Source organism: Apteryx mantelli, chromosome 6, assembly GCF_036417845.1.
Source record: "Apteryx mantelli isolate bAptMan1 chromosome 6, bAptMan1.hap1, whole genome shotgun sequence".
Taxonomy (NCBI): domain Eukaryota; kingdom Metazoa; phylum Chordata; class Aves; order Apterygiformes; family Apterygidae; genus Apteryx; species Apteryx mantelli.
This window is the reverse complement of record NC_089983.1, coordinates 28198435-28210758: the sequence shown is the minus strand read 5'-3', so window position 1 is coordinate 28210758 and position 12324 is coordinate 28198435. Positions and strand designations below refer to the sequence as shown.

Genomic DNA, 12324 nt, shown 5'->3' with positions numbered 1-12324 from the left:
CGTTGAAAACGCTCTTGGTCTTTCCATGTGAATGGGGAAAGCAGTTATATGTTTAAGGGACAGCTTTTTCTGTCGGTACTCAGGACTGTACTCCAGAGTATTTGTGAACCTGAAGACTCGAGATAAATGAGGGCCCAGAGTACTGCACTGGTACTTTTTAAGAATACCTTTTAAGTGCGTGTACATACAAAAAATAATTTCCAAAGGTCAGACATGCTTTCTTTGTTATTATTTGACGTGATTGACAGTGGTGATTAACACTGTACTTCTGCATGCGTATAGGCGCTATGGTATAATGCTGAAGCATTTCATACTAGTGGTAGCTTTTGCAAACTCTGTCAGAAAAAGAGCATACTTGATGTTGATTTTCTGGGTGCTGTCATCACCTGAGAAGCACAGATTCTCTGTGAGGGTGGGTGGAGATATATATAAAAGGTTGTGCAGAAACAACTGGCTTTAAAAGATGTGTTGCTGTCTGCTAATTCTTTGGCTGACAGTCATACAGTGTTTCAGTTGAGAAGGGGGGGAAAAAAGGGCTGTGGTTAAATTTTACCCTTTCATTCTATCCAGTTGTCAAAATCCTGCAACCTCTCACTTGCTACTGAAATCTGACACTACAGACTTCTCTTGCAGCGATCTTTGTCAGACGTCTTCAGGAATTTGCCATTATCCCCTGAGCAATTTCTAATTTGTAATAGTGTCACTCTAGCAAAGATTTTAGCTTAATGTAAACATAAAGGAAGCAGTCCTTTAGGCTTCTTTTCTGGAGTTTGCTAATTTATTGTTGATTTATTGAAGGGAATATGATGTTTTTGGACACACCTTCCAGGGCAAAGTAGTGTCTGTGGCTTGTCTGATTGGCATAAATGTGTATTCATGCTTTTTGAGGCTTTCCTTACATTAGAAAACCTCAGGATAAACATACTATGCTTTATCACAGACCTTGCTTTAAATCATCCCTGTTTTCTCTCTAATACTTGAAGAATGGTTTTATTAAAAAAGACACTAGTATTTTTCTTTGTCAGCCATGGATTAATTTTTACTGTCAACTTACCTGGAGGGATACTAGTGCCGAAGTTAATCTTCATGTTTCTAGAGTCACTGTGATACAAACTTAAAGTAGTTACATATGCTCTGCTGCTTTTGCTGAAAAGAGTAATTTCCCTAATGCAGTATTCCACTAAATTATTCAAGAAAATGCATATCACAAAATCTGCAAACTCTGCATTCTGCAAAATTTTAATTCAGTACAATTCTGCAGTTTTCTAGCAAGACAACTCAAGCTTTTCATTTTGTTGTATATGTACTTCTAGTATAATTCTTATTTCTTACCCTTGAACAATTCACATTAAGAACAGTCTACTAACAAAACTTGTGTTCCATAATAAAAGCATAAAGTACTATATATATATATATATATTTTTTAAAAAAAAGCTTTGATACCAAAAAAAAGTTTCTAAGTATGAAATTTCACAGAAGGAATAGCTGTGATGAAATAAAATTCAGTGCTGAGTTTGCATAGTAAAACTACATAAAGGTAAAGCCATGTTTGGTTAAAGAATTAAACTGCAGTATTCTTTATGATAAAGTCACGGTTCATATGAAACTAGCAAGACAGTTAACGTGAGCGAGTTCAGAAGGCAGATCTTAAACTGCTAACTATGCTTGACTGTAGCTCATTGGTTTTAAGTGTTTTTATTCATTAAAGCTCTAACACTAGCACATTGAACACAGGCTAAATGAACTGTGAAGTAATGTGGTACCATCACTGACTTTGAATTGAAATTTTGCAACATGCAGAGCAGAGTTATAAGGAAACTTGGCAGGCAGTTAAGCATTTTTACATACTCTGTACATATCCCTATAAATGTATATGGGAAGTACTCAGCGTGTTGATTTAGCCATAGATGTTAACTCTTACTTTTTTTGGTACTGTAAATGAGTGGTTGGAAGGATTAGAAAGAATTTAGGCCTCATTAATTTATGATCAGTTGTAAGAGGAACTAGCTAAGAGAATTGTGGTTAGTTTTAAAAATAGTGCTGTTTGTATTAAGAAACTAGAATTCAGTGAAGTATTTGGAAAATCTCAGTCTTCTGGACATTTTGTAACCTGTAGCTCTCAACTGGGAAGCTGACCCAGTTCTCAACTGGGAGAGTGTAAATTCTTGATACAAAATGTACAATTTATGTATTAAAATACTTTTCAGAAATAAATTTTTTTCCATATTTGTTAGTGTATTCCATATGTCTGCTGTGTGTGCTTCCTGCAGTATTACTTAGCATCTTCTGTATGTAATTAAGAGTAATGTTCACTTCTGCTAGTTCATATGGTGCAAGTGTAAATGTGCTAGTGATTCAAATCTTCAGCCTTTTAAAGTGGTAGTAACAAGCTTTTACAGATTTCTAAAATGTGCTGATTTGATGTCAGGACACTGCCTCTTTTAACCAAGATTTATAAATTTTTATGGAAGATGTGGATAAAGTCAGACTTTTATTTCCATGCTAAATTGGATGACAGTATTGAATTGTAGAAGGAATTGGAGCTTTCTGCACTAGGTACAGATTGACAGACAAGTGACAGGAACTCTTCATTCAGTGCAGTGTATACAGAAATGCAGCTCTAATGAAGCTGGTAACAATGATAAAGGACACTTTGGGATTTTATTTATTTATTTATTTAATTAGTTTCCAACTTTGATCTTGTACTTACACACACAAATACAACAGCCTGCTATTTTTTGCCCAAAGCCAAGTTTTCACCAGCTACTTACAGAAGTGTTACCTACTTGACACCAATTCAAAAGTAATGGTAGGACAGTTTACAGTCAATTTAGAATGGAATACAAGGGCAAGTTTTGATCCAAGGTCATCTAGACCAGCATCGCAGCCAGCCTGGGCCACAGCAGGATGCTGGAGAGAAAGCAGGAAAGAGTGCAAAGGCACCACTCCTTTCTTGCACACTCTCCCACCACTCAGCTTAGAAAGTCTGAGTGCTAGGGATGTACAGTCTTGCTGCACGCTGTGTCCCATAAATGGTTAGCTCCTAAAACCAGTGCCACAACTTTCTCAAGATTATATTCCTGTCTTCCATAACATTCTCCATTGTAAAAGAAAGAAAAGTAAGTGGAAAACTGTTAAGAATAAGAAGTACACTTAGCATTGATGATCTTACTCTTGTGGACAGCTGTTTTTAAAGAGCTTATTCAGTTTTATTTGCTTAGTAATATCTTTTGAAGCCAAAACAAGTTTTAAATAAGCTTTCAGGCCCAGAGATACTGAATATTAAAGAATATAGTACAGATGAATGCATACATGTTTTCAGTTTTACCTTTGGTTGTGATCTCTTGACTTCCTAGAAAGTGAATCTACTGTTTTGTTCCATAATAAAGCTAGAGTAATTAGAGGTAAGTTAGAGGTGCAATTGCTTATTGCAAAGCAGTTGCAAGCTACAGCTATAACTTTGGCCCTTGTTTCCTGAGCTGGAACAGAGCACAGGCAAATTCTGGTGAACATTGTGTCTTATGTGTTCCAGAGCTGGCTTCAGCTGTTAGGCACTGATGTCTTGCAGGCTCATACAGGTTGTAAGGTGACGTTTAAATGATGCTTCTGGACTTGTCAGCTGTATTTCTGAAGAAAGAAACAGAGCTTAAGTCTTACTGTATGATCTGTATGATTAATAACTACTACCATGAATTGTACATGCTGTTGGGTTGCAAGAGAAATCTGCAAAGACCTGTCCTACATCAGTACCTAATTTCCCCCTTTTTCACCATGCCACTCGTTGTTGGATTTATATGTTCTAGATGTTGGGAGCCTCAAACCTTTGATCCTATCTCTGGTCTGCTCTAACTACTGTCCACTTCTTGTAGGGCATGTTGTTGCTCTCTAACCTTCTTCTTTTCTCTTACAACAGACAAAAATGGGGGCAATCACTGTTAGCAAAGATTCAATGTTGAATGGTGTTGGGCCTTCAGTCCTGACTTTTAAGCGCTTCGGCACCTAACAAAGGTGTCCAGTTTTCTGAACAATGCATGGGGAATGGGAATCTGCAAAAAAAAAAAAAAAACAGGACTGTATCAAGCAGCTCTGCCTTAAGACCACTGCTGGATCATTTTAACAGATCAGACGGCAGGTTTGAGTCATTTATGTAGCTACTTATGTATCCACAGCCCTGCAAAACAAAAAATAGCTGAGATTATAGCAGCGGAAAGACAGGTCTTCCAGTGCAGGAGCAGGAGGGGAATGACTAGATAGATGATAAGCTTTAGCAAAGTCAGTAGCACAATTTCATGAAGCATACAGGAACTGGTTTAAGATCAATTCACTACTGAGAACACAAGACATACAATCTGTCACACCTCTGGCTTTTGCCAGAGTCAACTCCCTCTGGCTTAGCCTTCAGGAGTTTTGTTGTTTGTTGGATTTTTTTTTTTTTTTTTTAAGAGCTAGTTAGAATTAGAAGGAAGATTCAGTAACAGCAACAAGGATGCATTGCCAAAACAAGAAGGGAACTTGCAGACTATTTATATTAAAGTAGTACAGTGCTTTCCCATTTCAAGAGATACTGGAGAGGCATATAATATGGCATAGGTTAATAACAAGCATCTGAAAGAAATCTTAACTATTGAAACAGAACAAGTTTTTTGACCTAACAACCCCTGTGAGCTTTGGAAAATTGTACTTTTTCCATGGGGAATACAACCATTTTGTACTGGGACATGGAAGTGTATTTCAGTAACATTTGGAAGTCACTGGAAGTTCTAAAACCCCTAGTATTCCTTCATGTTCTAAAAAAACTTTTTTTCCTTACCTAGTTTTATTAGGGATCACTAACTAGGGTTAGCCATTTAAAGCAAGCACACAAAGCATGTGCATCTTTGGATGCAGTAGCTCAAGCTTTTAAAACAGCATGAATCACTACTGGTCACTTCTTTATTCTACTGACTGCTGAATTTAGCCAATGTGTTTAAAAATTACACAGGATTCCTACTTCACTCTAGGTATACGGTAAGGAAGAACTGTTTTCTGGTACAAGTTTGGTGTTTTTGTAGATGTTGCAGGTAAAAAGGGGTATAATCCCCGTGGAAGCAAGCTGTAGAATTCAAATGCAGGTATACATAACCTAGGAAACAGACTGATTTTGAAGCAGAGTAGAAAATGAGGCTGCACTCCACCTTGCTTCTTGCTGCTGAAGAAGTAGACTAAAATCCATTTAACTCACCAATCGCACAATAGTGAGCATGTGCAAATGTGCACTTGGGGACGCATTTGAAGCGTTATCAAGCTCTGGGGATTTTGGCATGACGCTTGCTGTAGTCAATGCTTCTTCTCAAGGCTCCAGCTTCTGCTATAAAAAGCCTTTATTAAAAGTTTCCATTCTTTCTGCTTGCTGAAAAAAGCTTGAAGTAGTAAAAGGAGCACTGGCTCAGAGAGAAGGCAAATAAATTTTTCATTAGTGAACTAAGAAAAAAGTAGTTAGAGACAATTTCACAAGTTACTTAATTGCCATTCTTCTACTAAAAAAAATTTTAAGAAATCATTTCCAAACAAGTCCAAGTCTCCAAGATAATTGGAGAGAGATCTCCATGGCTTTTAGTTGATAGTACAATAATGTTAGTATTCTAGTTTGGATCACAAGTGAATTTTTGAAACAGGTCCCTCAATTGTCCCCACTTCTGTGCTTCAGTTCACATTGCAGGGTGGTCTCACAGTGTGCAAACTGGACTGTTTCAGATGAAACTTAAACAGGAGGATGTGCTCCAACCAGTAATGGGCGTTCAGCCCTGGCACCAGGCGAGAGCTATTCTGGACAAACCCCTGAAACGTGTTGTGTCAGCATCAACTGTTCCACTCCGTGGCCCCTTCTGGGCCACATTAATTGGGCACAGACTCAGCTCCACCCAGCCATCTCCTGCTGTCCAAAACCAGTTCAGCAGCCTAGACCACAGCAGGACCTCCGGCCAAGACAATGCCTGGGTCTGCCCTGACTTTGAGGGACGTTGTCTTGGCCCCCTTCTCCTGCAGGCTCTCAGGGACACACAAGGTGTAAAGCCCTTGTGCTCTTCCTAGCACGTGCTCAGTCCCTATGCAAGCTGGGGCTCACGCACATTTGGCAGGAAGAACATGAACAGTGTTACATTGCCCATCCTTTTCCCCCAACTCTAATTTTTGTAATTGTGTATGTATACATACCCCCTGCTCATGCAGTTTTCTGTTGAGCCTAAACTAACTTTTTGCAAATAACCACCTTGTATTTCACGAAATATGTAGTCAGTTCCTTGGCATCTTTCTCAAATGGGCTTCGAGTTACTTTTACAGGATATATTCAACATTGATCACTTCATATTAACTTATCCGATATGATTCAAAAAGGTGGTGGTTTTTTTTTGGGGGGGGGGGGGGTAGTTATTTTAAGACACATGCAAACTACTTCTGGCTTTCCTTTTTGGATAGTCTCAGTGTTATTCCCTGGTTTTGTTTCTCAAGCAGGAGTACAGCTACAACAAGGTACCTGACTCTTAGCAATTTTATGTGAGAGGAAAAAGAGGAATAAAACCTAGATAAGAAGCCCACATCCACATTCTGTTCCTACCTTGGATACCTGGAAAGGAGAATAAAAGTTATGGGCAAGTCTTGTCACAGACTCAGTTACTTACTGTCCTTATCTTCGAAATTCTCGCTCCTTAAAAAAAGCAGCTTCTCTCTGAGTATCGTAGTCCAAGTCTGCTTGTTTTTCCTGCTGTTCTCTTGCCTGCTTTTCAGCCTGGTGAAGAAAAGGGAATAGCAAAGGTTGATATTTCCTTCACAGCATAACCATCCATTAAAACGTACAGAGGATAAGCTTACAAGAGAGCTGAGGTGATGAGAATCAGTTTATACTTGTCAAAAATCTTTCTTCTTTTCAAAATTAATTGAATACTTTAGTGAGCCTCAACATTAGCTGCTGCTCTTTGGTGACCGGCCCAGAAGATACAAGATGGCAGCAGTAATTCACAGTAACTGAGGACAGGGTGTGGTTTATCATTGCAAACCAGCCTGGACCTGCACAACACTTCTCAAGAGGAAAGGCTTTGTGTTAGTGGCTGCCCAACAGGGATCACAGAATCACAGAATGGTTGAGGTGGGAAGGGACCTCCGGAGATCACCTAGTCCAGCCCCAGAAGGATTTTAGTAGTGGGGTCATGAGCACATCGGAAGCTCAAGCGCAGAAAGGGGATGTGAATCTCGGAGTGGGGTCTCTTGCAGTCATGTTTGGAAAGTACTGATCTCTCTCCTGTCGGCCCTTTCAGGTAATCCTCCTCGACCAGCACGGTCAGAGACAGTCTCAAAGAGAATGCTGTTCCCCTGCTCTGAGAGGAGGTTGGTCCCCAACACCAGCATCTGGGCTGCATACAGGTCAAACAAACAAACAAGCAAAAATACAACAGCAAAAAGCTCCCCCCCCCTCTCTGCCAGGATCTAGTTCTGTTGGTTTAGATGCATACTTCTTTCTAAAGGGGCTGACAGAGTACAGCACTTCTATTTACCATTTGCTGGACCTGAATTTTCTGGACTTCCATATTTTCATCACGACGTCTTTGTTTCTTGGCTTCTTCCATTTCCAGGTAGATGCGATCTGCTGCCATCCATTGATTATAATCTTTCTCAGCTTCTGCTTTTTCCTCTTTCTCCCTTTCCACTTTCATCTTCATCTATATTTCACACAGAAAAAGTTAACCAAGTAGTTAACCAGTTAGTTTTGGGAGTCACGTTTTTCCACCAGCCATTCTATAGACAGGAGACAAAAGCAATAGTGGTACACCCCTGTTTCAGAGCTGTGATGAGCATGGTCACTGTGGCTGGCCAGTGTCCAAGCCCAGGGTTTTCAGCAGAGCTGGTAGATATGCACACAACATGTGGGGGGAGAGAGACAGAGGACCCCAGGAAAGATGGCAGATGACCTGATGAAGCGTGCTGATGGATGACACCAGATCACCATCTGTGATCTGGGCCAGGTTCCTTGTTTGGAATAGGCAGTGCCAAGTAGAAAATGTTCACGGAAATTACCAAGTTATAGAGCCTTCCACCTCTAACCTCTGGAGAATTATCACATATACCACTTGCACATTGCTGAAGCAGTTATCCTAAAACTATATATGATAAATGAGAGAGGTGACTGTTAAGTGAGAACTTGCATGAATGCCTCACTAAAGACTAATATGCTAAAAAACCATAGTGTTTCTCAAAGATATTCAGAAGAACGAATATACAACAGAAAGAGGAATAAGAACAGGCTAGGTTTCTTACCACAGAGGCTCTATGTTCAGAAATAGATTCAATGTTAGCCCTAGTTTTTGCTTCTTTTTCTTTGTTTTTCTTTTGGTATTCTTCTTCTATATCTGCAGCTCCTTTAGCAATACGATCGTCTTCCATCTTAAATGCCTCCTTCATCTGTGCAGTTAATTGTTTAATAGCTTTGTCCTGATGTTCCTGCATTAATCTACAGGAGAACACGAGCTATTATAACATACCAGGATATCCACCTACTTATGGCATGGCTGCTACCAAACCCAACAGTCCTGCTTCCACTTTTCTCTTGCCACATAGGCCCACCTACCCACCCTTGACCTCCCTGTGTTCCTCTGGCTGGGGAACAGTTTGGTTTGGTTTGTTTTTTGGGGGATAGGGGAAGGGGGTAGAGGTTATCTGATTTGGTTGCTAACAGGGCAAACAAGTGCTCCCTGTCTTTGTCCAGCTAGCTTTTTGTTGCAATAATGAGCTGGATCGCTCAGGGAGGAGTCCACTTAGGATCTTGCCATCAGGAAGAAAATGTTCAGAATACTTGGCCAGAAATAGGAAGAGAAGGGAGCTGCTGGACTGGCTCAGCAACACCGTACTCACTGTTAATAATACCATACTGTTAAATAAGTCAATCACATTTCCTTACTAAAGTAGGGAAATTAATATAGGTGCCTAGTTAAGAAGTCAGGTATGTTCTTTTTCTTGCTCTGTCTCATGGAATCATAGGCCACACACACACACACACACACAAATTTGCATTTCTGCAGATCCAGGCAGCCTGAAGAGTAGACAGATTGCCTCCCTGCAAAGCACCAAGTACTACTGAAGCTGAGAAAAAGTTTCTTATAGGCATTTCTTCCGAACTTTACCTTTTTTCCAAAGATTTAATTACAGAAAGACTCAGTTATATCACACTGTTTTGATTTTGCTGACGTAAGAATTCTGAGTAACATATTTGTCACAGAATTAAATTATTACATTTGAATCTTAAATTTAAAACTCAAGCACTGGACTCACCTGCTAGTCTCTTCATCTTTTTCTTTTCTTAGATCTGCCATCATTTCTTTTCCTTTAATGTGAGCCCTAATCCGATCATCATCTTCCTCTTCCTTTTGTTTCTCTTCAGCTTTAATTATTTTCTGTTTAGCGATATGCTCCTGTTTAAAGATCCTTTTATTTTTATACAGGATGAGATTTTGGAAATCCCAAATGAAAATAAAAATCTAGCAGAGACCTCAGGCCTTGTCTATTATAATTACAGTTCTTTGGTTGTACCAGTGGACGAGGAGGTGCAGAAGACAAACCTGGACAAGAGTTCTCATGACCAAATTGCCACAAACTACTGCAAGAATAAAATTAATATGCACTTGCAGCCATCTGGTTGCAGCCTGAGGCACAATATGCGTAATTTACATTCTTTCCTCTCTCTCCCCACTGCCTCTGCCTTTACTTCCCCCATCCTGTGTGTCATCTGGATGCCACAGATGCCGAAGGACACAAAAAACTAGCTTCTGTAGAACCATAAAAATATAAGCCAGAAGCATTTTGTAATCAGCCAGCAAGGTAGGTATAAGTACATATTGCTTTTTATCATAGATAAAAGGTTGAAGGCAAATGGAGTAAAGTTTGTATAATTACAACCACAAGATGTACGGGAAAAGGAAAATTGAGCAGGGTATCATTGGAAATATTCTCCTCTTATTCTCTCACACACCAGTGATTCAGAGGCCCTTCACTTTAGCCTCCCTGTTCAAGCACTCATTGAGGGGAAACGGCAGCTGTGGTAAGTACGTCTCCTAACCATCGCTGATCATAAAGGGAAAAAAAGTTAAAAAGATACTGTCATATTCACTGACACAGGTTATTCCTTCTTCCAAACAAAGGAAAATGGGCTCAAAATGGAGCAGCCACATGGAACCTAAATCCAGGTGTCAAGTCAAGGAGGATACTCCTTGCTGTCTGCAGCAGACTTTTTCATCACAGGCCGGTCGAGGCTCAGGCATCAGTACACCGCCACTTCAGGCAAGAGAAGACACCTCTCTCCAAGAGGCCTCCCTCAGAAGCAGGGAGGACAGAGATGGCTGCAACTGTCAAGGTACGGATAGGAGCTCATGTCACCGAAGCAGTCGGCAAGCCTCCCGTTGCCCTCAGGCCTGTTTGTTTAGGTATATCAAGGCAACTTTCACTCCCCGCAGCCAAAGCAAAACCAGCACTGAGCTCTCTGCTTTCCTGTTACTTACATGATGCAGCCTCTGGTGTTCAAGTTTTTCCACCTGCTCCTTTTCCTTTCCTCTCTGAATTTCCAACTGGTACAACCGGGTCAATCTCTGAATTTCTTCTCCTTCTCTTTTGTCTTCTAGCTTGGCTAGTTCTGCCTGATGCTGGTGCTCCTTTATTCTGAAACAGAGAAAGGAGTTGAAGAAAGGGTGAAGTAGTGAAAAGACATAAAGTAGTGAAAAGACATAAAGTAGTGAAAAGACATAAAGTAGTGAAAAGACAAGGATTCTGCATGTCTAAAGGTACTTTAGCACCAAAGAATCTGTACTTTGAAGTGGAGGTGGGTAGACTGTCAGAGATCAAAAATAGCATCATCATTTTTAAAGGTAGCCCCACACCCTCTGGCCAAAGCTCAATTCTAGCACAAGGGAGAAGTACTTAGGATTCTGCTGGCTAACTCTACACTAGCAAAAGCAAATAAGACCAGCAAACGAACTTGAACTCTAAGTACCCTGTTTAATTGTTGGCATGCTGCCTGCACCAGCTTGGCCTTTGCCAGCTAGCACTCTCCCAAACACTGCCAAGGCACCAGGTAGGACATGAAAATGGCCGTCAGCCCACTCTAGGAGTCTGCATGAATGATGCTGGGATGGGGCAGTGGGAAGCGGAAAGAGTTTTTCCTTATGGAGGCAAGCCACCTGCTCTCAAGGCCAGGACATAGATCCTCTTGTTTAATTTACTAGCACAGACACAGGCCCTGAAAGCACGGGACTTCTCTGAAGCTGTAGGCCAGTGTTACTGAGGAGCCACAGTGGGAGCAGAGGTCACGGGCTTCAAGCCTGACCACAGGGAGATGAAGATGAAAACCAGGATTTAGAGGGAAGCACTTCAGGCGGGCGGAGGCCGCCCCGCCCCATCCCATCCCGTCTCCCGCGGCGGCCAGCTGCGCGCCCAGCTCACCCCCAGAAACGCGCGCTCCTTCGCTCGCTGCGCCCAGGCCCCCGCAGGCCTCCCACCCGCGCCGTGAGCTCAGGGCGCCCCCCTGGGGCTCCGGCAGGCCCGCGAGCGGCTCCCCGCTGCCGGCGGGCCGGGCCGCCGCGGTACTCACTGCGCCAGCTGCGCCCGGCCAAGGGCCCGGCGGGCCGCGTCCCGGCCACGCTCCCGCTCCGCCTCCTCCGCCTCCTCCTCGCGGCGGCGGGCCGCGTCCAGGCCACGCTCCCGCTCGCCCTCCTCCCGCTCGCGGCGGCGGGCCGCGTCCCGGCGCTCGCGGTCCATCCCTCCGCCTCCCGCTGCCGCTGCCGCGCGGGATTTCCACCGCGCCGCCGGCCCGGCAGCTCTGCGCTCCTGCTGGGCGTCTCCCGACGCGGAGCGGAGGCAGCGCGCGGCACCCAGGCGCCCCCCGGCGGCCGGCGCGGCCCCGGCTCCTCCCGCCTGACAATGGGCGGCGCGAAGCGCGGCGCGGCCGTTACGGGCGGCCGTTACGCGCGGGTGCCCCGCGCCGCCCGGGGAGCCGCCGTCCGCGCCAGCAGGCCGGGCCGTCCCTGAAACACGCGCTTCGCTACAGCAAGGCCGCACCTGGCGGGAGGCTGTAGCTCTTCCCCCGCCTCGTTCCTCCATCTCTGCTCCTCCTTCTGCTCCGGCCTCGGCTGTTTTTCCTCGCCTTGGTTTGCGTCTGCTGCGCTCGGGCAGCTGGCGTCGCACTCCAGCCTCGCCTGGCTCTGCGGGTGGCTGTGTCCCTCGCACAGACCTAGGCCGGCCTGCTGCGGGATTGCTGGAAGCCCCTTTGCCTTTGATGGGCTGTCTGACCTCGACAGTGAGCCCCTTCGG

General features: G+C 43.4%; 1 protein-coding gene across 1 annotated transcript; it reads right to left on the bottom strand.

Moving 5' to 3' along the window:
- Positions 1-2652: 2652 nt before the first annotated feature.
- Positions 2653-11865, bottom strand: LOC106499200 (cilia- and flagella- associated protein 210-like). The gene is made up of 7 exons (XM_067299095.1): positions 11606-11865; positions 10521-10677; positions 9298-9437; positions 8287-8479; positions 7527-7691; positions 6657-6763; positions 2653-3627 (listed from the first exon to the last, which is right to left on the bottom strand). The coding sequence occupies exons 1-6, from the start codon at positions 11770-11772 to the stop codon at positions 6662-6664; spliced, it is 924 nt and encodes a 307-aa protein (XP_067155196.1). The 5' UTR covers positions 11773-11865; the 3' UTR covers positions 2653-3627; positions 6657-6661.
- Between the last annotated feature and the right edge of the window lie 459 nt (positions 11866-12324).